We start from the raw sequence: 25151 nt of genomic DNA on the forward strand, positions 1-25151 counted from the left end.
GAGAGTAGTTAATCCCTTAGTTCCCCTGTTTTTCCTAACTTAATTACTGTCGCCATACCTAGCTGTAGATAGTGTGATCATGAAATTATGCTTCTCCTTTATTTGAAGAGGGTAGGATGTAAAGATGAGAGAGAGAATCTGGTCACTTCTGTTGTCTCCAGCTGCTGTCAACCACTCCAGTCTGCTGAGTGCCTCAGTTATAGTCCGTATAATATAGACTTTATTCAAAGAAAGAAGATCTTCGTAGTGTGTTCAACTATGCACAGAACCCCATTATAGATGCAGAGGTGCATCTGAGTGGCATCTGCACAGAGAGCTATACAGCTATTCCTCTGCCCCAAAAGCAGGCAAAGTAAGTCGACAGGCCTTGTACACAAGAAGTGTACACAGGTTTTTTTAATTGTTTTGTCTCCTGTGAAGTACAGCAGCTAGTTCTACCTGTCAAATTATCTAATGGGCTGCAGATGTCAGTCTGGTTATACTACTATTTTCAATGAGGCCAGGTTTTTCTTCTGGGTGAAGATGTAGTCCTCCACAGTCTATCCAAGTATGGATCATTGTATATAACATCTATCTTAGACATAAGACTTTTTATCTGGAGACCGTGTTTGTTCACAAGAGCCTAACTAGTGAAATTCAAACAAGGACTTTAAAACCCAGTTGCGTTGTCTTGCATCAAAGGTGCCCTATTGCAGTTGAGGGCTGAATATTTTTCCAGGTACCTTCCGAAGAAGTAATTTTAATTTAAAAAAGTGTACAAGCAGGGTGAGGGACGTCAAAGTAACCTAATGCTTATCAGCTTCTTATGTCATGGAATTTTTCAAGTCCTCTTCAGAGACTGGCGTAGAAAATCTGAGCCATGGGGAGGGATTAAGTGGTGTGTGGAGACAGGAAGGCAAAAGTTATCTTTAATATCTCACAAAAGTGGTGTTTATAGGAACTAGGATGTCAGGAAAGTTAACCAACTGAGAATAAGTGATACTGCACAGAAAAGGAGGATGACTGAAAAAGGCATGCTTTCACTGAATGGTAGAGGGGAAAGGGAAGATGGAGGCAGCCAAGAAGATTGGAGCAGCATTCCACCATTTTCCTGGGTCTGATTTATCCCTGTCTGTGGTTTTGCTGCTGGTTGGAACTGGACCACTCCTTTCCCTTCCCACTGAGTCTGAATTCCATCAAGGGAGCAGTAAAAGCAGATGAGGCAGTTATAGTACTGGCTAGGAGACCTAAACCCAACAAAATCTTGCTTGATTGCTATCTTGGTACTGAAAACAATTTGCAAATACTCAGAGAAATATTTATTTTAAACTCTCTAAATACTGTGTACTTAATGTCTTTACATTCTCTAAAATGCTAGTATTGATTACTTACCCATATTTTGGTCTTTAGAAATTTGAAGGTACTTGATAGCGGTCTGATGTTACATGCAAAGAAGCCATTTGGAGCAAATCTAGGTCCATGTTGTTTGATTTCAAAGAATTTGTAAATTATAATTGATTTAACACTGTTGAAACAGTAATGTTTTTAATGAAAGAAATAAAGGAAGTAATATATTAAAAAGTGCATTATCCACAATTTCACCTTGCAGCTATATATTTTATAGTCATTATTGCTGATAAGCAGCAATGAAGTATATAGAGTAATTAAACACTAATATGTATTTCTACAGGTTTGATTTAGGGAGATTTTCTAGAATTTTGCATTTTATCAGAGTCTGTATTTTGTTTATGTGTTCCTATAATTTTAAATCTTGAAATCTGTCGAAGAGAAGTACTTTGCTGCGATAGGTATGATTTTTAAGTTTAGAGGTTTTACAGTTAATGTGTTATTTTGTTCTGTGGGAGAGAAATGATTATTTTTAAAGCTTCTTTCAGCTGCAATGGACTTGCTATAAATGAATTGGAAGAAAGCAAACTCTCACAACTGTTTATATTAAACAGCAAAAGAAGTAATTTGTTTATGTGATCTGTGGATGATTTATATTTTAAGCTGTGTGCAGTTCTTTTCATGCTGACAAGTTGATGGTGAGCACCACAGTCCTATGTGGATAAAGCTACCTAGCTTACTGAATTTAAGTCTGGGTGGTGCTAAGACAGGGAAACATGAGTGAGAGACTTAAGTACTGGAGGGCTGGAAACAGTTAATCATTTTTACCATCCCTCCTTTGGAACAGCAAAAGCAAAGGTAGTACAGACTACAACAGGCCACTTGTTACTGTTTACTTAAGTACAAACAGTGGTAGAAGTGTTTAGTCCTTGGGGAAACTCAGTGATTGAGCAAGAACGCAGAAGTTATTTTGATAAGGCATAGCATTAGTGTGGCCAAACTGTGATCATCCCCGAGCTTTAGGCAGGCCAAGGATGAAGGCCTCATATGTTTGGATCTTCCTGATGAACAAAGATAAATTCTGCTAAGAAAATAAACTCGGTATATTGGTCAATTTGCAACAATTGGTGAAAGAATTAAATTGTGTATTTTAGGACTTGGCATGAGAAGTTGTGGGAAAATAGTTCAGGGTTTCTGACTCTGGCTTGATTTTTCTGTAGATCTGGAAACAGAGCAGAAAATTAATGCATAAACATATTTAACAATACCATGCTGGGTGCTGAAAATCCAAAATGAAAACTGAAACTTCATGAGAAACAAGAGCACAGTCTCTCTTCTCAGTTCGGTTTCTTAGTTTTCACTGCAAAAAAATTCGAAGAATTTGAGCTTATTTAAGAAAAAAAAAAAAAAGACATCAGCTACTGCAGACTGTCAGTTTTTCAGCCACCGTGACTCTGCCCAATGGTTCTGGTTACAGTACCATTAACAGAAGGCCAAGAAGAAATACAGTCTCTTAATTTTTCATCTCCCAAAGGACAGCCATATAGCAACGTCTGCCTTCGGAGGATCATCTGCAGTGCTTCTGCCACTGAGAAAGAGAATGGGCCAATTCAACTGTTTATATGTGTTTGAAGGACAGAAAAAATGGAGATAGTATGTTCACATTGAACTGTTGAAGTAGGGGGTGGATGGAGCCAGTAACCCAATAACCTTTGACAGGGGCATGTTGTTGAGCAGCTGGGAATGTCTGTTGATAAGCTCTGCAGCTAGCATAGCTGCAAACAGAAGAGGTTATCGCTGGAAGCCTCAGCTTAATGCAGTTTTAGCTGTACTGTCAAGCTAGCTAATCCAAGTGACCTGGATTACTGGATGGGAAGGCAGTAACCGGAGTACAGAATTGCAGTGCAAAGCTAAGCACAAGTGAGTTGAGGCCGTGGTTAGGACTTGCAGGCCCTGTGGTAGAACAAGTTCCAAGACCCTGGCAATTGCAGGTCCAGGTGTCTGACCCCGAGCTTACTCTGCCTCTGGCTGTGTCCAGAGGTTCACAATTCCTTTATTTCTGATAACGTTGTTCTACATCAACATGCTCTATTTCACTCTTAGAAATTCAAGGACTAGTTTTCTTTTTCAAGTTCCCTTCCAGAAATACATGCACTTGTAGGCCTTGTGCATTGACTAAATGAAGTTTTATTCTACAGCTATGCAATCGTGCGCTACACAATTTGAATAGGATTTAATAAAGCCATCTCCCATGCTACAGAAATTAGTGTGAAAAACATCTGCAAATCAGACAACGATAAGCACAAACAACATTGGAATGATGCCAGCGAAAGCTTAGCTCCAGCAATAGTAATGGAAACTGCAAGCACCTTGTCCTCTTTTCCTCACCTGTGTATTTTTTGGTTATAGCATATCAGATATACAGCCTGTTCCATTATGTATTTAGAAAAGGAGGATGCAGTTTCTGATGATACATCTGGGCCTGTACCTGTAACTCTTGTGTTTTTGTAATCTTCATAGATGTAATAGGCTTGGAAATTGGTAGGAGCCACATTCCTTAAAATTCAGGATTTGCTGCTTTTAAATTTGACTGCATCTTCATGGGTTAATTTGCTTTTTATATATGTCTGGGGTTATGCTGGATAAATGCAGTTCTTCAAGAATCTCACAAGTATTGTTGTAAGTAACCTTGTGCCAAAATTATCAACTGGCTGATTCTCTGCAAGGCATAGTACATCATCTAATCTTCAGAAATATAAGCTTAAAGAAAAGTGTGGGAAAATGATAGCCTCAGTTTTCTAAAGAGCAAAGTATCTATATACTCAGATCACTAAATAAAACCATCTCTCTGTGAAAAAAAAAAAAAGTTAACAAAATGCATGAAAGATCTGAACACATTAAATTATGAAAATAAATAACCTAATTAAAAAATCCAAAACTTGCCAAGGTGGCAGTATGGATTTGCTGTTAACTGTACCCCTTGTTTAATTTACTATTGTTTTCTTCTTTTTTAACTATTGGAAATGTAGAGACCTGCCAAAATTTTAGAACAAAGTTGATTTTCATACAAAAAGCATTTTGGAACATTTCCACTGAGAAAGAGAGGGTGTGTATGGAGGGCAAGGAGGAGACTGTCTCTCATTCCCACCCCCTCCATCACTGTTTGTAAGTTACAGTTTGGCAAATTAAGTGTGCCTTTAGTACAAAAAGAACTTGAAAAATGCTCCAGCTGTAAAAAAAACAACCCATGCTAACAGAATTTCCATACTTGCATTCTCCAGTTTTGGACTGCAGAATGAGTCAAGTACTTTCAGATTTTAAATTTTGCCACTAAAAATAAGTTTTTGTGAGACATCTGAAGCTATAGTGAGTGCATTGGCATTTCTTGCCTGACAGGTTAAAATGGATTCAGTCAAATGGCAATGCTTTCTGTGTAGGTTTGATTCCAGGGTGTCTTCCATAGAAATCATCTCAATTAGTCTTTAGATAAATCTCAAAATTCCCAAACATCATAGTTTACAATTTTCATTCCCCCAAACCTTCAATGAAAGTTAAGACTTCAGGTGTTTATTGGTCTGTAAATCTTAGAAACAACTTGGTCTTAATGGATCAAAGTGACAATACCCTGTTCCTTTCCTTTTGTTCTTGAGTCCACTTGGCCAAGTGGAACAAAGTCATGGAACCTTAGAGTTTTACCATATAATCTTTGCCAAAGCCTATTATCTCTACCTAAGAAAAGGGGAATATATTTTGTTTATTTTTTTTTCTGATGTTAAAAAAATGGCTTAATTCACATATACTATTGGTGAGTCTGTATTTATATAGTTTAGGCACCTGCATCGGTCTAGACAGAAGAAAAAAAGAGGAGTGGTGAAAAGCAATACTTTTTTTTCCTCAACTGTTAATCTGTTTCATAGGGTGATTCTCTTCAGGGTGGTGATGAGTCTCCATTCTCAGACTCCATTACATTGGAACAAACGACAAGTAACATCGGAGTTTCAAGTGGACGTGTCAGCCTGTGGATGCAGTGGATGTTGCCAAAAATTACTATAAAATTGTTTGCTCCTGATCCTAGAAATAATGGCACAGGTATTCAGCATTTTTAGCCTAATACACTATTTTAAATTCCATACATTTTTTACAGCACAGTATTAACTATTCAGAGCATTTAGTGACAATATTAAACACTGTAATGCAGAGTTAAGGGGTTGGATCTATATCTTAAACTAGAGCGATAAGCTGTAGATAGGTTAGTGCATGTAATGAGAATTCAGTGTTGTTCTAAATTTCCATGGGGAAAGATGATTGTATTAAATTGGAAATAAGTTGGTTATTTTACTTAATAGAGTGCTGCATTTATTGCCTTGAAAGCAGTGATGTTTCATTTTGATATGATTTCGTAGTATGTTTTGTGTATGTCCGTGTATAGACACGTGGTTTTGTATTGATAATTTCAAATTTAAATTTAACATAATCGTCATAGTATAATCCTTAAAGTCGTGTGAAGTTTAATATGGAGTTCAATGTAGAAGTTTCATCTCCTGAGTTGAAAAAAGAAGTATGTGAGATACTTTATGTCCTTTTTTTTTTGGGGGGTTGGGAAACACTGCTGCTTAGCAATTAAAATTATTACTCATAGAAATGTGGAAATATAAGGAGACTAATGATTAAGGCTAATTTTTGAAAGGGATTTACTCAAACCTTTGATTTTAATAAACTAATTACATGAAAGAAAGAAATCTCAAGTACTGTTAGAGTAAATATCTTGGCAAATATTTTTTTACGTTTTTTTCAGGAAATATACTATGAACACCTGAACTAAAAACCCCATATATAAGCATCTACACATTTGTATGAAAAGGTTTGGATTCTAGGGTTTTTTCCTAGTTCCTATCTGTGCGATTGACCTGAATTAAAAAGTGTTTTATGAAAAAACTCTGAGTATAGAAGTAGCATCATCCCATTTACAAAATGTAGTATCTCAGATGTATTTCTTGCTTAAAAACATACAAGTTTCAGATTAATAACTAATAATTTTTATTTTCTTTTACTATTGCAGAAGTTTGTGTTGTCAGTGAATTAGAAGATCTCAGTGCCTCAGTGGATATGCAGGATGTCTATACTAAAATCAAATGTAAAATAGAAAGCTTCAATATTGACCATTATAGAAACAGGTAATTCCTGGGAATTATTCTGCTTTAATTTCAAGCTGAAATAAGGCAGGTGGTTTTATTTTTTCCTTAATTCTTAACTTGAATTTAAGGTAACTCTTCCATTTCAGTGAAATTATTCTAACCTTTTAAGTAATAGAAATCAGAATTACATTTTTCTCAGGATTATTTCTGATTCCAAAGAAATACACAGAAACTATTACAAATCAGGAGACCTTTTTTTTTTTTTTTTTTTCACATTCACTGCTCTGTTGGTCCATTAGACAAAAATCATTCATTTTAGCTGAACTTTTGAATGGAAAAGTCCTGAAATATTGCTTCCTGATGTGTTAGCAAGTGCCAGTATTTAATGATTTGTGGTACCATACTCTTTGATATTAAAAAGTTTTCTATAAAACGGAGCTCTTTCTGTTGCTATGGCTTAGCAACACCATAATGCAGAGAGCTAAGCTGATCACCTGTGTCTGTGTGACATGGCATAGTGTTATGCAGACATGCCTGAGTGAAATTTCAGTAATTAATGTCAACCAGTATATCATCAGTATTATGTGCATTTAGGGTAGGTAGTTAGGCCTACTATATGTCTTACAACTTCAGTGAGTCTTGTTAGTTGAATAGCTTGCTGCAGAAATGAGTGCATTAATTTGGCACCCTGATGCATGGTTCTATAGAGAGTTTGCGTGTACCACCTTCTAGCTTGTATTGGCCATGATCACACTAGTCTTGACAAAATGAGAGAGACCTTACGTAGTCTGATCAACTGGTTTAGTGTTTTCCATTACAGATCAACAGATTCTGTTATGGGAGACAGAAATGAAGAGAAAATAGAATAGTTGTATTACTCCCTGAGAGGAAAAAAAAATAGTTAAAAGCTTCAGAATTTTTTTTGGCGTTAAAAGTGACTAAAGTATTTAGGAACACAAGTCATCTTGACTTAGGAGCCATTGTCTGCAAGGTCTTATTGGACACTTATTGTTCCCTATGTACAGTAGGAAGGAGATTTAGTGTCAACTTAGTGAAGTTACCAACATTTCTGAGACATTTTTTCTGATCAGCTGTCTAAAAAAAAAAATTAAATTTCTGTTCTTTTGCCTAAGTTACAAATGCAGTTACTGCTTGTATATATTGTTGTATTTGCTAATCAAAATTTACTTTATTTTTTAAAATCTTGTAAATTGAGGTCATGATGCTTTAAAACGCTTTGGAATCCCACTGGCTAGGTGCTCTTAACAAGCTGATTTGTCCACAGATTCTATGGAGAGCTTGAGAGAAGGTTCTTCACTCCCAGAAGCCTAATGCTCCATTAGAAACATTTTCAACTTCAGGCTGTCCTTATTTGCTAAAGTTATATTGACGCTTTAAAAAAAAAAAACACAACAACAAACAAAGCCCCAAAGCTTATTCTACCTGAAAAAATTGTTACTGTTCTCATTTATATTATAATAAATTATAATAATTATACGTTATAATTAATTACAATTATATTTATTATATTATATTTAATATTTCTTATTTCTTTGGAGTACCTTTCTCTATCTTTAAATCTCTGTGGACTAAAACCAAAATCAGAGAATAGATAAGGTGAACATTCTGTCTTCCAGGCAAGGGGGAGACTGGCAGTCAGGACATTTTGAAGGAATATTTCTTCAATGCAGAGAAAAGCTTTTGGTGAGATTTCTTTAGTAAACTAAGGTGCTTACTTTCTTAAGCAACATACTTTTCTTTATTCTTACAGATGTTAAAAAAGAATGATTACAAAAACTGTAGTATAAAGCACACTTTAATACTTATTAGCTCATTTTTTCTAAATAATAATATTATTTTGTTATGTATATGAGTGCAGCTTTTCATTCACAGTTTCTTGGTTCTTGTAATCATTCTTCTCCTCATTCTAATAAAGCTATCTGCTGAAAATCCAGGGGTAAGTCCCATTTCTGTATGAAGGATTTTACTATACTTTTATTCTCGTGTGTCTTGACCTCTTGCTGTAGGTTGTCCTTTCACATAAAATTTTACGAAGTGGTTTTTTTACCAGTTTTTTGCTTGATCAGATTGAATTTCAGCTCTTTAGGAAAAGGTATGGCATAGACTTTACCTTGCAGTTACATAGAAATGTGCAAGTTTAAAGTAACTTTTTTTTGCTTATAGCAATGGTTTTTGTTGCTTTTTGTCTTCCCCTCTTCCATGTCTCATTCATTACTTCAAGCCTTGGGGAAGATTCTTGGTCTCTGGGGCAATATGGAGGTGTGTTCCTTTCCTGTACTGACAAGCTGAACAGACGTACCTTGTTGGTTCGACCCATCAGCAAGCAGGACCCTTTCAGTAATTTCTCTGGCTTCTTTCCCTCTGTAAGAATCTTTTAAAAATTTTTTACTGCAGAACTTCCACTAATAAATGCCAATTCGAGTAAAAAAATGAAAATCTCAAATGGCTTTTGTTTCTCGCAATCTAATTTTTTTTTGTACTGACTATATTTATTGCTTATATTGATTATATTAGTTATTTCCCTCTTATCCTTTAGTAATAGTTGTCAGCAATTTTTTAGTGATATGGGAATGAGGGTTGATGGTTCACAACCTGGTACATAACAGAAATCCACTGAAGTCAATGGGATTCTTTTATATTAAAAGTGAGCACATACAGTAACGTTTGGAGACCAAATATGTAAAAGCCAGTACTGAACGCTGCTATTTGTTCATGTAATTCTGGTATCTACTTAGAGATTTAAGTAGTTTGTATTACTGCAGTCTAACTTTATGCAAACTTTTAAAATTACTTCTGTAAGTATGATAATGCAACAATTAACAATTTCATATTTGAGTCTTTCTTTTGAATGCTTGGAATGTTACCTGCTGATTCAGAGTATCTCAGTGTGAGATATTTAACCCCTTTTTTTCCTTGCCTGTTTATCCTTGAAAGACTTTATATGTCATGACATTAGGCTCTTTATCTTCACAAACATATGGCTGTGTAGGATCTTCTTATGTTAGTGGAAGTTCTGTGTGGTCTGATTTATTTTCGTCATGAATATTGATTGGTAATACTTTCTCTTAATCTTATTTGTTTCAGGAAATTAACTTACTAATTTGTTTACATGCTTACGTGATTAAAGCTAGTATTTAAACCATCTTATAGAATTCTATCAAAATTCTTATTACACTAATAAAAATAATTGTTTTCCTAGTTATTATTTTTACATTTTTCACTCACTAACAACATGTGACTGAAAGACTTTCAAAGATATTATGAGAACTGTACTGTACATCTTCTGGGAGCTAAGCATCTAGCTGTCATTTTTAGCTAAGAAATCTGTCCTAAGTGAAGGAATCTGCTGTTTCTAAAATACAGTGCAGTGTATCTCTATTTAAGCGATGTGCTTTAGCACGTGGTACAGCTCTTCTCTTTAAGTACTCAGAGATGATGAGGGGGAAAAAGAGCTCAATTCTTAGAGTATTTTGTTGACTATGGGTGGTTTATACACCCATGTTTAGACGAAGTGAAGCTCTTAACACCCAAGTGATACTTTAGCGTCTATGGTGTTTGCACATACAGAAAGAACAATGCAAGGGAGTAAAATCCATTTCTAAAATGTCTAAAGTGAAGGAGAAGTGAAAATATAGAACTGTATGCAAATTATCGGAAAATTTTGGTAAATTTAGACTCTTGAATATGTGGGGGGTTTTTTGGCTGATTGGATTTGAATTTCATACATTTATTTCATAAATAATCAGAAAAGAAAAAAATGTTCAGCAGTTCATCATTTTAGCTGACACAATACAGTGAAGTGTGAACACACTGCGGACAAATTGTCCATTCAAAAAAAAAATAAAAGAATTTTTTTCTACTATTCAGAGACAGTGGAAAGCTATTAGAAAATATAGAACCCCAAACATCCTAACTAACAGAGAATATAGTAATTGATGGATATTATATGTGTACATTTTTGCAGCAGTGTTTTTGTTCATTTTTTTTTCCTTGTAACAGACAACTGCAAAACTTTTAGATGGCTCACACCAACAACATGGATTTCTTTCTCTTACTTACACCAAAGCTGTGACAAAAAATGTCCGACACAAACTGATATCAAGAAATGAACGAAGAACATTCCATAAGCTATCAGAAGGTCACACTGATGGTTCTCCTCACTTTCTTCACGAGATCCTTCTTTCTGCTCAGGCCTTTGATGTGGTCCTCTGTTTTCCTTTGCTTAATGCGATTGCAAGCATTTTTCAAGCCAGGTTGCCGAGGAGTCAAAAGGAGAAAAGAAAATCACCAGGCCAACCTATGAGGACTCATGCTCTAACTTCCCGCAACTTGCCCCTGATTTATGTCAACACTGGTGTAATAAGAGTCTTCTTTCCCAAAAATGAGGAAGATCATACTGTAGAAGGTACAGTATTTTATGTGAGCGATTTTTTGCTATTCAGTATTGTAGACAAATACTCTAATTTAGCTAAATTGCTGACCATTGCTCGGGCCTTCAGTTTTAAGGATCAGAGTTAGGAAACATCTAACATTCATGCTACTGCTCTGCAGATTTGCTGAAAAGTTTTTTTAGGTGTTTACTTGATCTTTGCTTTCTCAATACCTATAGAGTTTGCATTTAAAATGTGATTATTAAAAAAAAATAGTCAAGAATTGTGGAAAGAGAACTTACGGTTCTGCAATGATTCTTGTGTCAGCTCTTATACACTGGTACCAGTTCAGTCTTCCATAGATACTTGTTCCAGCGATGGAGCATAAGCAGAGAGCCTTAGCTCTTGTGGAAATTGGCACCTAGAAAACCATGCAATAGAGAAGCAGGTAGATAGTCTATTTCCGTTTAGAGAACATTATTAAAATGTACCTTGTGATTGATGCCGAACAGATGATATGGTTTATCATTTATTGAATAAGTCTTAGTTGAAGCTATTCAGACTTTTAGGTAAGAGGCTTTCAGGTATTTACAGAGGTGTGTAGAGTGTAAGCTTTCTTTGAAACAACACTAAGTGGCCATTTGATCTATGGCTAATACTTCTTTTCTGTAAGAAATTGTTTTACCTTCACACATAAAATATATTTACATCCCTGTTACAATCTTTATATATAAATAAAGAGGTGCTGATGTTAAAACTGTGCCTTGTAACAGCTAGCAGGAATGCAATCACTTCCATTACCAACAATTCTTCTAGAGATTTTAAAAAAAAAAAAAAAAAGGAGGAAAAAGTGTTTTACTGGTGTCATCATATGTTTACGTAAGTCCTATAGGTATGGGGGGTTTTTTTACCATTATATACGATTGCACACTACATAATCCTAAGAGTATAGTCTTCAGATTTTTCTCATAACCTAGTTGCAAGAAGTGCAGACAGTGAGAATTTACATAAATCATTTTTTTGCCAGCATCCTCTACAATTTTCCAACTGGGAATGCTGAAAACATGGGAAGATAAAATTAGGCTGGCTGTGTTGGCAAGAAAGAATTACGATTTTAGTTGGAAGGGAATTCTAGGGCATGCTGTCAGGGAAGTCTTTTTTTAAAAGTCTGGGTTTTGTAGCTCTGTAGCTGTATACTTTATTAAAATGAGGTTTTTAAGAATTTTGTCTTATTGCTATCCTTTGCTTGAAAATGCATCCAAAGAACAGAATTGCAATGGTTAAGCCTGGATGTAGGAAGAAAATCTATGTGTGCTTTTAAAGAATAATGCTAAAGATTAGCTTTAGTAAATTAATAAGAAAGCCAGCTAACCTCTTCCACTGGAAAATTTTAAAATATCATCACTGTGAAAATCAGTACCATTCTCCTTTCATTTTTTCTTTCACCCCAGATCTTCCCAAACTCTCATCTGTTTCTGAATGTGAAATAAATTGCTTCTCTCTTCCTCTGCTTTTTGTTCTCAAGAACAATAAAAATTAGGAAAAATAATGAGGAGTATGACCCACATTGCTGGTGTGCTAGTTCAGAAAAATGTTATATATTGTGGAGATATGCCCCAATAAGATCTTATTCATCGTTTATTGATTAAGAAAGTTTTTTTAATCAAATAAGATTTGCATTTTTCGAGTTGGGATCCCTTCAGTAAAGAGTAGAAAAACAATGACCTCTGTTTCTCTTCTAGTCAATCGTCTGCTGTTTGTACCTTGTACCTGGTGATAGGTACCAAAACTATCCTCCCCTCGAAAAACACATATTATTGTGACTTTATAAGTAGAGTTGAAAAAAAAAAAGCAAACCTCTTCTTTATTCATGCAGTCCAAAACCAAACTTGCACAATGAACTGTGGTACATAAATACTATGAAATAATCAAAATCATGTTTTTTCTCCTGAGGAATTTACATACACACATGCATGAATACACCCACACAATTTTTTAACATTTTAGTTTCATGGGTTTTGCAGCAGCACCAGCTTAGCATTTCCTTTTGTGGTGGATGTGAGGGCAGCATTCTAGCCTAAGCAATAAGCAATGCTGCTTTCCCTCAGAGTTTGATTTGTTAATATATCAAGTGGTGTTTCAAGCTCTGGCCAACAGCCCACACTTACTTAGTGATGAAATAAAGACACCTAAATATATAAAAGCAATATATAACAAATAGAAACAAGAATTACTGCATAGCAGAACACTATAAATAAAAATTGTAAGTTGCGAAAAACTGGTAAGTGGTAAAGACAGGGAAAATCCACATCTGGCTGGTTTGAGGACAATAGGAACATTTTTTAGTATGCACTAGGAACAAAATATCAGGAATCACTAGAAAGGATGTGATAAATTTCTTGACAGTGAAAAAGAAAAGGCAGCATACTGGATAAACGTATGTCCTTCATTTGTAGGAGTGATATATTCTTGTCACATGAGCATGACTTTACTTTGAAGTCTGTCGTAACATATGGTCTGTAACATCCTCTTGCTTACTGTTAAACAGTTTCAAATCAGTCAGACTGAGTAACTTGTGCTCAGGGATCTTCTTCTGAGGCTAATTTTTAACACACCTTGGAAGAACAGGTTTTAGACAGCTGAAGGTATGTGTAGTAAAATGAAAAATGTAATGTTCAAATAAAATTAAGACAGGTAGTTTTATTGCTCTCCCTCAGACAACATAAAGGAAAAAATCTATTATATGATTCTGTTAGTAAAGAATTACGTATTTGTTACACAATAATGAATATGGGTTTATGGAAATATAGTCTTGTTAAACACATCTGATTTCCATTCTTCATTATGGTTTCAATTCTTAGTTGATAAAATGTTTGCAAAGATTTGATATGCTTAGACTTTTGTAAGGAGTTTGACACTTTGTCTCATGGTATTCTAATCTGTATACATCCCTATACGATATCTGTGGAAATGTTAAATGACTTAAAAATTACTAACTTGAAGTCTAAAGGAAAAGTTGTTAATTGGGAATAATACGTGAAATTGGTATTTAATAATCTGAAAGTTAATAAAAACCCATGGCTGCTAGCATCAACATATGTTGCAAAGAATTTCCTGAGAAAAATTATGTTAAAGGCTCTATAGGCAATGCATCAGGATCACTGTGCTTGCATCATTGCTTGTAGAAAATACACAAAATCTTCTAAAGCTAAAGTTATATATCAAGGAAACAATTTATGCAGACTGTATCTTCAGAACTGAAAAGATTATCCTGAGAAACAGTGGCTGAAAAAAGCTTAAGGGTCACAGTAGACTTCATGAAAAGAAATAAGGGAGGTAGCTATACTTCTGCATGTGGCAGATGATGGAATATCATGTCCAATTTGCTTTCTATTATAAAAATGCATATTGATAAAAGTGGAGAGGGTGCTGGAAAGCACCACAAATGTTAATCAAGTGCTGGAGAAACAGCCTTACAAGGAAGGATTAAAAGAGCGTAACGTGTTTAGCTCAGCAAAAAGAAGACTAAGATGCGTGAGTAAAACCAAGTCAGATTATTAACATCATTATTACACTTGGGTCTATAATTTTTTCCTAGATTGTACTTATATTCTGTAGTGTAGACATTTTTCCCCCTCAAATTATTAAATATTTGTAGTGACTGTGATTCTGTTTATACATTATTCCCATATTTTGAAAAGCTAATGGGGCAATTCATGAATTAATGCATGGAGATAAGAATTCATTGTCCTAAATCATGAGTCAGATTACCACTCATTAGTGAGCAGCTGAAAATATTAATGCCTGTAATTCTTTCTGGTTTAAGATTGACTTAATTTCTTGACCTACAGGAAACTGTGCAGAAAAGAACTGTGCCCAGCCTTGAAAAAAAAAATCCTAAAACACTTACATAATACAGACTCTGATGAGTAGTCCTGTGTTTATTTTGCCTTGCTAAGTGTCAAAGACAAATTAAAATTCTTAGCCTAAGATGTATTTTAAGAACCACTTCTCAGAATAAGGCACCTACTTAAGTTGAAATTACAATCTCAAGTATATTTAATACCTTTACTCCTTTTTCTTATGTGAGTATCAGAAAAATATACCAAACAATTAAGTGTACAGTGGTAGGAATTCTAATGCTTAGTACAGTGCCTCACTCATTTTTTGATCTAAAAGTTGAAAATACAGTTTCTGTTTTAGAAACAAACAGGATTTTGTTGTCATCTTAAATTTTCTACTTTAGTTCTGGCAACCAAACTATCTGTAATTGGTTTTGCTGTGCTTTGGGGACTAAAGGACTTGACTTTGCTTTTTAAGTAAATGAGGTTCTTTTAAGTAAACCGCTTGTGTTCTGATTTAGTCGCGTGTAACAACTTGTGTTACCACTCTGCTGCGTATCTACTGTGATATTCCCTACAATTGTTTCAAAATATCATATTAGAATTTCTGTGAATTCTGTGATTTCTTTTATCTGTTTAGAAATATACATATGCATGTGTATATTAATGTATGTAGCTGCAAAGCCTGGTGTCTTATTGACTAAGACATTAATGGTTCTGGAGAAGCCATTTTTGAAGCTTGTCAATTTTACTGGTTCTTGCCACACCAAGCATTTCAGTCTTCAGTAAAATACTTAAACTCTGTTCTGCTACTATCATTTTGTTCTCAGTACTCATATGTGAGAGTCCTTTAGAATTCCCTTGAACTCTTTGAGCTTGCATCATGTGTTCTCAGGAGCTTCCTAGTTACTATGAAGTCTTCTAGGCAGAACCTTATCCAAAATGCTTTGTGTATGTCTGAGAAGGAGGTGCAGTAGACTCAGTCTTGTCCTGTAAGGAAACTTCACAGAGTTAGTTTCCTACAAGAAATGTGGTGCTATTTTTTTTCTAGGCAGAACTTTGGTTTTCTATCTAGTATGACCACTGCTTTTAAAACTAAGAATTTGTACATGTGGCTGAAATTTGAATATGATGGATATGAAGTGGAAAGCAGAGATTTTTCTTGGAGTAATTTTGTTATTGATGTGGAATTTACTGTCGAGTACTACATCTTGTTCTTTGTGTATGTGGCAGATTTCAGATTCTCTTGTTTCAGTCCTGGCGTTTGGACTTTTTTGTGTGTGTGCAACCCATACCAAATGCTACTAGGATGGTTACATTGCAATATCCTGCAGTGTTTTATATCTAAAGGACGTAGGCCCATTTTAAAAAAGGGGTGCATGCTTCGGAGTGCTGTACATGCTGGTATTTCAGCAGATAATTATTGGAGAAACGGACAGATCACAGAGAAGTCTGTGGGTTCAATGTCATTTTGGACAAAATAAATTGAAATAAAAAAGCATCAGAGAAAATAAGAAGTCACAGGCCTGGATTTAGTTGCGTGATAAAACTCTGTGAGGGTAATTCACTATAGTTTTGGTTTTTATGTATCACAACAGTGCTGTTGGTTTTATGGGGTTTTTTTTGCATTAGTGCTTTGCTCCTGAGCAGAACTGAATCCTTAGCAGACATCCTTATTTAGATTTTTTTAAGAAATTGTTTTTCAGTGTTTCTGTTACGTGCATTTGACTTATAATCAAACATGTATTTTCTCTTCTCCTAACTACAGCTAATCCAGCAATTAAAGAAGACACTTTGGTTCTCAAGATTGGATCTGTGTCTATGGCTCCTCAGGCTGACAACCCTCTTAGTAGAGCTGTGCTCAGAAAAGACATTTATCAGTAAGTGCTGTGGGAGGGGTTTGGGTTTTCATATATGGTCTCAGAAAAATTCATTTTGGGAGAAGTTAATTGATCAATAAAACGAGTACGTGCAGCCTGTAAAAATACTTTTCACATACAATCTTTTGATATTCAAAACCAGGTTTTTCTGATTTTCTTCACTTGTGGGCTTTCAAATCCATTTAGACAAATCAAGTTCTTCTGTGAAGTGCTGATGAATAACAGAATTTAAATGTCAAGTCATTACGAAGCTTAAGCTCACAGATGAGAACGTTTTAAGAGGCTTTCTTTTATTCAGCTACTACTAGGTTCACCTAAGAGAAAAGGAAATTTTTTGTGACTACCAAAGTGCTCAGTAGCCATATAGAGTGAAGGAGATAGATCTTAATAATCTAAATGGTAAACATATATTCAAACTGTTGGATTCTTAATGTCATGTAGATCAAAGCTGAAAGGAACGCAAACTTCTGAGGAGCTCTTTTGCAGTAAACACATTTTCCGTGAAAATGTCATGCTCTGGATTGTGTCACTAAGTATGTGCAAACCACACTAATCATATATAGGCAGCAAAACTGGTGAACATATGTAATCAGCATGATAAAAGTAGTATATGATCCTTAGTAGAGTTGGCACTGTTGCCAGACATGAAAGTATGGTTGCAAATAATACCAAGTGAGAAAAGTCACAGAAATACAGATGAACAAGTGTCTTAGACTTCCCGTTGGTCTGTTTTTCAGATGTGGCAATATTTTTAACTACTTCATAGTGCTCTTCAATAGAAATTACGAATATCAAAATCTTTTCCCAGCAGTAAAACATTTACTGCCTAGAAAATGACAGCAAGTTTTACTTTTTGTCAAGGCTAGGATTTTTAGGAGACCATGAAATATCCGCAGTTTCTCTTCTGATCACTTAGAAGTTGTGAGAGACTCTTTTTCTTCATATTTCCGTGTGGAAATACTTAAATTAGTGGTTTTGCTTGTATGTTTGATTACAGTAGTTTATCCTTTTTTTTTTTTTTTTTTTTTTTTTTTTTTAAATGATCATTGTATCTATTGTATTATGGAGTTTTCGTGGAAGAAATCTTACAGCCTGGTACCAGCAACAGCTTTGGGTGGCAGGGCGTGATCCAACTCTCAATGTGCCCACATATAAAAGATCTTCCCATCACTTGTACAGTCTCTTCCTGCTTTTGCCCTCTCTGCCGGAGGAGACTCCCATCTGGTAGCTGCTTTGAGAGTTACAGAATCAAATGTAGGTTCCACTTTTCTTCTCACAGCAATCAAAAATTTCCCAGAAAAATCCCCTATCGTAGAGTGGAATCTGCAAGTTCCAGCTTCCATAAGGTTGTTCCTGTCACCTAGGGGAACTGTACAGTGTTCCTTGTATGCATGTTACAGATCAGTGAGTAAGCAACAGGAGGGATGTGATTTATATCTAAAATCAGTGAAGCTATGACAGTTTACATTTTTAAGTCTGATATTTTTGCATCTGTGGCTTTACCTGAAATGCAGAAATTCTGTGCTTTTCAAACCAGAAGTCACTCAATTGCTTAAAGGTTCTGATGCCCTTTTGCGTTATGGGTCTCAGGGCATTATATACATAAATGTTCCAGACTGAAATTGCGCAGTGTGTATTTATTTTTCATATTTTTGTACAGTTATAATATGCTGCAGTCCTCCTTTAGAAATAAGGCACCAAATAGGTAAGGTAGAAGTAAGCACTGGGCCACAGACATCTCTCATCTGACTGTTACTGGCTTCTTTGTGACCAGTCTCACAACAGCATGCTTCCTGTGACTTTTTCTGAGAAATGGATGCCATTTTCAGTAATTTCCTCTAACTGCTTCAGTGACAATTCTTCTAATTTCTGAGCAGCTGTCAAATGACTCAGTCTTATCTTTGTTACTTTAATCATCCAATTATACTAGCTTTAATGTTTTTAAAATACATCAGGGCAGAGTGTCAAGTTACTTCGCAGAGCTTTATGAGACAATATTGAAGTTGGTAGTGGGTGGTCTTTTTGTTTGGGAAGGAGGGTTACTGTTTTGATCATTTAAGCAAGCTTCAACACATTCGAGCAATATACATCAATATTTTTTAATTAAAAATATTAAGATTCCAGTTTGGAGTTGAAGTAGATGCATTTTCCAATTACACATTCTTTGATCCAGAACACACTGTAGTTACAGAAGCATGGTTGAAGATAGCTATTCATTTTCTTACATGACAGTCACTGCCATTAGAGCAGTGGAGTTGTGAGTGGAGGTAAGTTCAACATTTGTCAATTTTTCTCTGGAAATAAGATAATACAAAGGGTTTTTTATTGTTAGGGCAGGACACACAGTCTGTATTCAAGGGAAAAAAAAAACCAAACAGTGGGATATTTTTAGCACATAGGCCTGATGTTAGTATTTGTTTCTCCAAATACGAGTATTTGTCTTTTTTAACCTGCCCACGGTAGATGGTACTAGACAGCAAAAATGTGTAGCTGGAACTAATACAGAATGCTTAAAAATCAAGTAGTAGAACGAGCAAACCCGCACAATGTGTAAGTCATGTATTTTGGTGAAAGATTTCTTAGTAAATATCAACAGAGGTACAAGTAGTACAATATCGAGCTTAAGGGAGACTAAAATAAAAAATTACAGCAGCCTGTTGATTACTGAATAATTAGCTGCTACAGCATTCTAATAATTCCAACATGTCATCTTCTGTCTTTTTCCAGCCTCTCTTCTCCTCTAATTTGCTGCTGCTGCTTTTAATAGAATAAAAGAAAATAAATCAGTGTCTGACCCGCTGTCTTTACACTGTTTCTGGTGTGGGCATGCAAACTTAATTTGCAGTGTCACTTTGGTTTAAACAGTCTTCTGTTTAGGTCTGAACTACAACCACATGCAATTAATGTCACTTTTGTAGTGTTTCATGAGAAAGAAGAATTTTTGCTTCTCATTTAGAAACTGTTCTTTTAGGAAGGGCTGAGAAACTTTTTAATGGCTAAAGGCTGAACAGAATTTCCAAATATCTTTTGAATTTGTCCCATAAATTCATACATGAAAAACTGAATGTGCTTATATTTCATTAACAAAATGCCAGTGCATGAAAGGTGAATCTGGTATGGCTACAGGTCAAACTATAGAAACTGGGCCACTTCTGGCCTGTGAGTTGAAGTGACTCCACCTGTGTCTTAGGAAAAATAGCTTACTTGCTTAACTTGGAGAGAGAACTAAATTGAAAATAGAATGTTGGAAAAGTAAAGTTTGGGCACAAATATTTTTTCAGGTGATTATTGGAAGTTGGAAAGAAATGTATTGACATAGTAACTTCAGTTTCCTTGTACCATATAAAAATTGGTCTAAAAATAACTATTTCCTGTAGTAGAAAATGGGCTAATTTAGTTTAAACTGTTAATACATGTAGTAAACAAAGATGCATATACCGTAACAGCAAATATAGGGCTCCTGAAGGGAAGTACAGTGACACATTTTTAGCTGGTCACAGCAAGAGACAATTTCTCCTTTTCGTTTTTTTTTTTTCTTCCCTACTAAATCCTAGGAGTTGGTTTGTTTTAATGATTTCTCATGAATTTTTGGTTCTTAAACCTCAGCTAAGTGTATTTGTCTTCAACAAATATGGCCAGAATTGTATGTTCCCATCAAGAAACTGCCAGTTCTGTGGAGCAGAATTCTTGTAGATACCAGAAGGCCTTGGGACAGGGACGGGGAGCAGAATAAAGGAGATTTTGGGTAAGGATGCAGGTGAGACAGCTGCCTAGCCTGGCTGAAGAGAGGGAGGAGCAGTTAATTAAAACTGTGGAGGAGTCAGATAGACTAAGTGAAGTTTCTGCTAAGCAGTGAAGGAGAGAACCACGTTTTTGTGGGTTTTAACTACTTGGTCATATTAAACTTGGGACTAGGGGGCCTGCTGCTTGGAGACAACTCAGCAGGCTGCAGAAAAAGAAGATGATGTGGTCATTTCTTGGCTTGTGTGAACACGCTGTGTATGTTACAACTTTTGAAGTGGCCAAATGAATGATCAAATACATTTGGCGAAACAGAAAAAAGTCTAGCAGTTTTGGGGAGGAAGAGCGCTGAGATATGGTAATCATGTTGATGCCCTGATGAAGTGAAAGTCAGCCAGTTACTTGGTATCAGAGAAAATATCTTGGAGGGAAATTTTATAAATGCTGTACCTACAGGAAAAAAAAAAGCATCCCTTTGGAGGCAAAGAACCGCATTTCTCCATCCTGGGCTCACTCTCTAGTGTCTAGTAAGATAGAAATTCCAACTGAAGTTTTTTTCCTCTCAAGATCTTCATAGAACTTGCTCATCTATAGATTCTTTGGTACCTAACAGCAAAGGTATGCTTCTGCTCCAGTGTTAGTGTAATGAAATGAAGAACTTAACTGTATGCCAACTACACAGAGACTTTTAGCAGTTGTGGTATTTGTAGCAATGCTTTGTTTGCTTTGGAGGACATAGTTAAGATTCTTGTTAGCATTGAGCACTTCTCTCAAACCCCAAATATATGTTTTTATGTGGAGAGTGTTAAAAGCAGTTATGTGGCAGATTCTGTTACAAAAATCCAAGGGAAGCATAGAATCATGGAATAATTTCAGTTGCAAGGGACTTCTCTAGTTCATGTGGTCCAGCCTCCTACTCAAAGCAATTTAGATCAGGTTGCTCGTCTTTCTCCAGACAACAACCTAGCAGATTATTTAGATCTGTTTGATAATCACTTGTAAAAAGAACAGACTTTTGATAGATATAAAGCAATTCTGAGGGCACCAGGCCAGAAGATCCCTTTCCATGTATGGAGATGGCTGCAGCAAACAGCATAGCATCTCCTGGGGTAGCTTGAAAAGCTACATTTCCTTCTTTGTGCATCTTCATATGTTTTCCCTTTGTCATTTCCTTAGTTCTTTCTCTTTTACTAGAAGTGGCTAATGTAGAATATTAGCATGAATAAATTATATTGCTTTAAAGAAGTGGAACTAATCAAATGTATCTGTAGTCATGTCACAAACAGTTTTCTGCCCAATTACCTCAGATTCTGTGAGATCATTTTGTCACTTTTTTAGGTTACAACAGTATTTTCCTGTATATAAAACCGTGCAATTAAGCCAAGCATAGTTGAAATCTTTGAACGCTTTTAGTTAGTAGAAACGTGGCATAAGAAGGACTCAAAAAAAAAAAAGAAATTGTATATGTTGGGGGTCTATAACAAAAAATAGCACTAGTTGTGCTAAGCTATGAGCAGAACTGAGTATCAATATCAATAGGACAATGGCTGAGAAAACTTCATCACAAGACCCAGCAATTCTGTTTCTCTGACTGAAAAATGAGAGGAAGTAGACACATGGCTCTGCTTAAATATGAAGCAGCACAGAGATGAAATTGAGAAGACATTTAGTTTTACTTCTGTATTAGGATAAGAGCCCTATTATACCAAATACTGTGCAAACTGCCTGCTCAATTGTATAGATAATTGGCAATCATCCCCAACATGGTTGTTTTTAGCAAACTCTCATGTGAAACATTAACTTATAGAATTTTAGGGAGTATTCGTGAACAGATAAGAGTAAAATAATTTTCAGGTAAAATATTGTTAATACAAAAATGAAATGGCTGACAAAGAGCACAGCGAATACAGACTGTTTGGAGGCTATTTTGAAAAGGCCTTGCTTATAAAATCTGGGAAAAATATTGCTAAACTATAGAATTCTGGAAGTTGGTGAACACAGTCACAAGCTTTCCTCAGCTTGGCCAGTACAGAATCTAATTGTTGTCTAATGCTCTGGATTCATCATTTTTGAGATCCAAGGGTTTCATTCATGTCATACATCAAAGCTTAATACTCCAGGTCTAAATGTTCCGTGGTCATTTTCATGTGTAGATCTTTCACAGATCAAAGCATAAAGCTGTCCTTAGACTGTTTTCAATTTGTGAATGTAAATGGAAATTCTTTAAACACCACTACCTCCCCCCTGCCTCCCCCAACAAAATTATATATAAAGAGTTTAATCATGAAAAGGTAGCTGTAAATTACTTAATTTTCCTTAAAAATTGTCATCAATAGAAGACTTTTTAATCACAACTGTATCTAATCTACTACGTTTTTCATTTTTGTAGTTTACTGTTTTCCACGGTTTTTTAACTCTCAAACATATACAAATAACAAAACGATGTAATTTTTCTTATAAAATGTCTGCTATTTGTCTTTATTTCAAGGAGCTTTATCTAGAACATGCTTGTAATAATCGGGTAATGCCCATAATTGGTTAACAAAAGTCCTTCAGTGAAAAAAGGAGTAATAAACAATTTTGTGTGTCTGTGCTGATAGTGCTGGAGTGTGGGGAAGGAAAGAATGATGGAAGGAGTTTATGCAAGAAGCACATACATAGCCAGCAGACTATGTGGAAATCTGTTTTTTCTTTCAAATGTGGTTTGGAAAATCAAACGCTTTTCAAAACTTTTCAACAGCACCCACATCTATAAGCATGGTCTCTTCAGAAATATTTTTTTGTTCAGTATTAAATTGCTGTTGGACATGTTTATATTAAAAAAACTATACATTTAAATTATTGTTACAAAAAGCCTGGATTTCCTATAACTGTATTATGACCAAAATGTTAATTCTTGATGTTTTCCTTTTCAGACCAACTAACAGTTAAAAAAAAAATTTTTTTATACAAGTTTAGTATTCAGATAACTGAATGTTTCCCAGGATGTGGACCTAATATGAATAAATTCCTTTTAAGAGTTTATTATTTTGTGAAGATTCTAATAAAACTTATTTTCCATTTTACTTTATTTTCTTTTGAATACTTCATTGAAGGTTATTTGGTAGGCAAGCAAGGAATTAGCTAATGCTGACCTGAGTTTCTTTATTTTTCTTTGAATAAAGGCAACAAAGATAATCGGTGAAAAAATGTATGCATATGTAGTTTTTGATGGAAATGTGAGCAGCTTATTAAAATGTGCATATGTACCACAGGGAATAAGAAAAAGTGAAAGTTACGGTACATTGTAAAATCTCTGTTGCAGTTTTTCTTTAATTTCAAAATGATTAAAACTGCAGAGGTAATGTTATGTAGGAAAATAACTTCTAGTAAAAAAAAAATCATACTGTTTCAAGGAGAGGTATTTCTTTTATTGCATAGAAATTGTGAAACAGGGTTACACTAGCACCAAATTCAGTTCTTTGCTTCCTGTATTAAGGCAAAAATATTGTAACAGTGAATATTTTAAACTTGTTCCTGTAATTTATTTGCTCATTTTCAGATTTCAGACCAGGATGTTTTTATTCCTCAAGATATGTCTTTTTATTTTTTTAAACAGGATTCCCTCTACATTTGATTTGCATATCCAATCTTAAATTTTTTTGCATTTAATACTTTTTAGCTCTATTAATTGTTGAATTGGCTTTTAAATCAAAATATTTGTATTAAATATCAAGTTCTACATACTATCCTTTGCTATTGTACTTGAACCCATACTTTTTTAGCCTAAGGACCTTAGGAAAGTTGTCTTTATCTTCCATAAGAATCCTACATCTCTGTCTGGAATAGGGCTTAGAAAGAAAGTCTTTTCCTGCTTTACATTTCTCTCTTCTTCTATCTTTAGTAGAGAGCAAAAAAAAAAAGAAGTCTACTTAGACCTTTCGCCCAGTAAAATATTCATATATATGGATAGCATTACATGGAAACACCATTCCTAATTAACATTGGCATGTTTGAGGCTATTGCAGCAGTTATTAATTTAAAACCCTCAGTGGAAACTAATTGTAAAGTAACAGCTGGAACTGCCCATTTAGTTCAGAAATGTAGCTTGTTAATTATCTAATGCCAGAAGCTATTCAAAGCTAAATTTATATTCGGGATTCAGCTTTTAAAATATTCAACTTTAACTGTCGATCGTATTTTTACTTGAAATTTCTTTAATTGTGAGTTTTACTGGAATCTGCAATAGTATATAACTAATTTGCCTGAATACATATATTTGAAACGCATTTCTTTTCCTTATAATGTGATAGTCAAAATAAAATAAATTTCATAGTAAGGAAAGCATATCTACCACTATTTTTCTCTTTAATTCATCAGTTTAATCACTGTGTGCTCAATACACATACCCACTTTGTATTTTCCTTTTCATTTAGTAGCACTGAATGTGATTCTTACAGTAATTTTGCATTTCTTTGTGCAGTTCCTCATAGAAAGCAAATTGAAATATGCTTTATAGAAACATTCCTATCAAAGAGCACTGGCATTATTGTATCATTTAAGCATCCATTTGTTGTTAATCAGGGCAGCTCTTTTGGAAACGTTATTAAATATGTCAGGAAAAAAAAAAGTCAAGTGAATGTCAATAAAGAATGAATTCAAAAGAATAGCCAATTCATTCAAACAGTTATTTTTGAAGTCTCCTAGTAACTCTCAAACAATGTGTGTATTAAAAAAGAGATTTTAATATTAAAAATAACATCCCTCCTCAATGATTTATTGTTATATTCAACTTTGTTTTGAGAACTTAATATGCATGCTGTCTGCAAAGTTCTTCCTTCCTTTCAGTTGGGCGCA

At 34.9% G+C, this 25151-nt stretch overlaps 1 protein-coding gene across 3 annotated transcripts in view; it reads left to right on the forward strand.

Annotated features, from left to right (window-relative positions):
- The window catches only part of VPS13B (vacuolar protein sorting 13 homolog B), a 480656-nt gene that overhangs the window by 271453 nt on the left and 184052 nt on the right, over positions 1-25151 (forward strand). For 2 of the 3 annotated variants that reach the window (XM_086465731.1, XM_086465732.1), the window contains exons 25-29: positions 5244-5415; positions 6386-6500; positions 8704-8845; positions 10482-10887; positions 16463-16574. In XM_086465731.1, the coding sequence (XP_086321857.1) occupies positions 5244-5415; positions 6386-6500; positions 8704-8845; positions 10482-10887; positions 16463-16574 (947 nt within the window). Of the gene's footprint in view, positions 1-5243; positions 5416-6385; positions 6501-8098; positions 8166-8703; positions 8846-10481; positions 10888-16462; positions 16575-25151 lie in introns of all 3 variants that reach the window. The other variant, XM_086465733.1, reaches the window with a different exon arrangement.

The sequence above is a fragment of the Leptosomus discolor genome, chromosome 5 (assembly GCF_034619465.1).
Source record: "Leptosomus discolor isolate bLepDis1 chromosome 5, bLepDis1.hap2, whole genome shotgun sequence".
Classification (NCBI taxonomy): domain Eukaryota; kingdom Metazoa; phylum Chordata; class Aves; order Leptosomiformes; family Leptosomidae; genus Leptosomus; species Leptosomus discolor.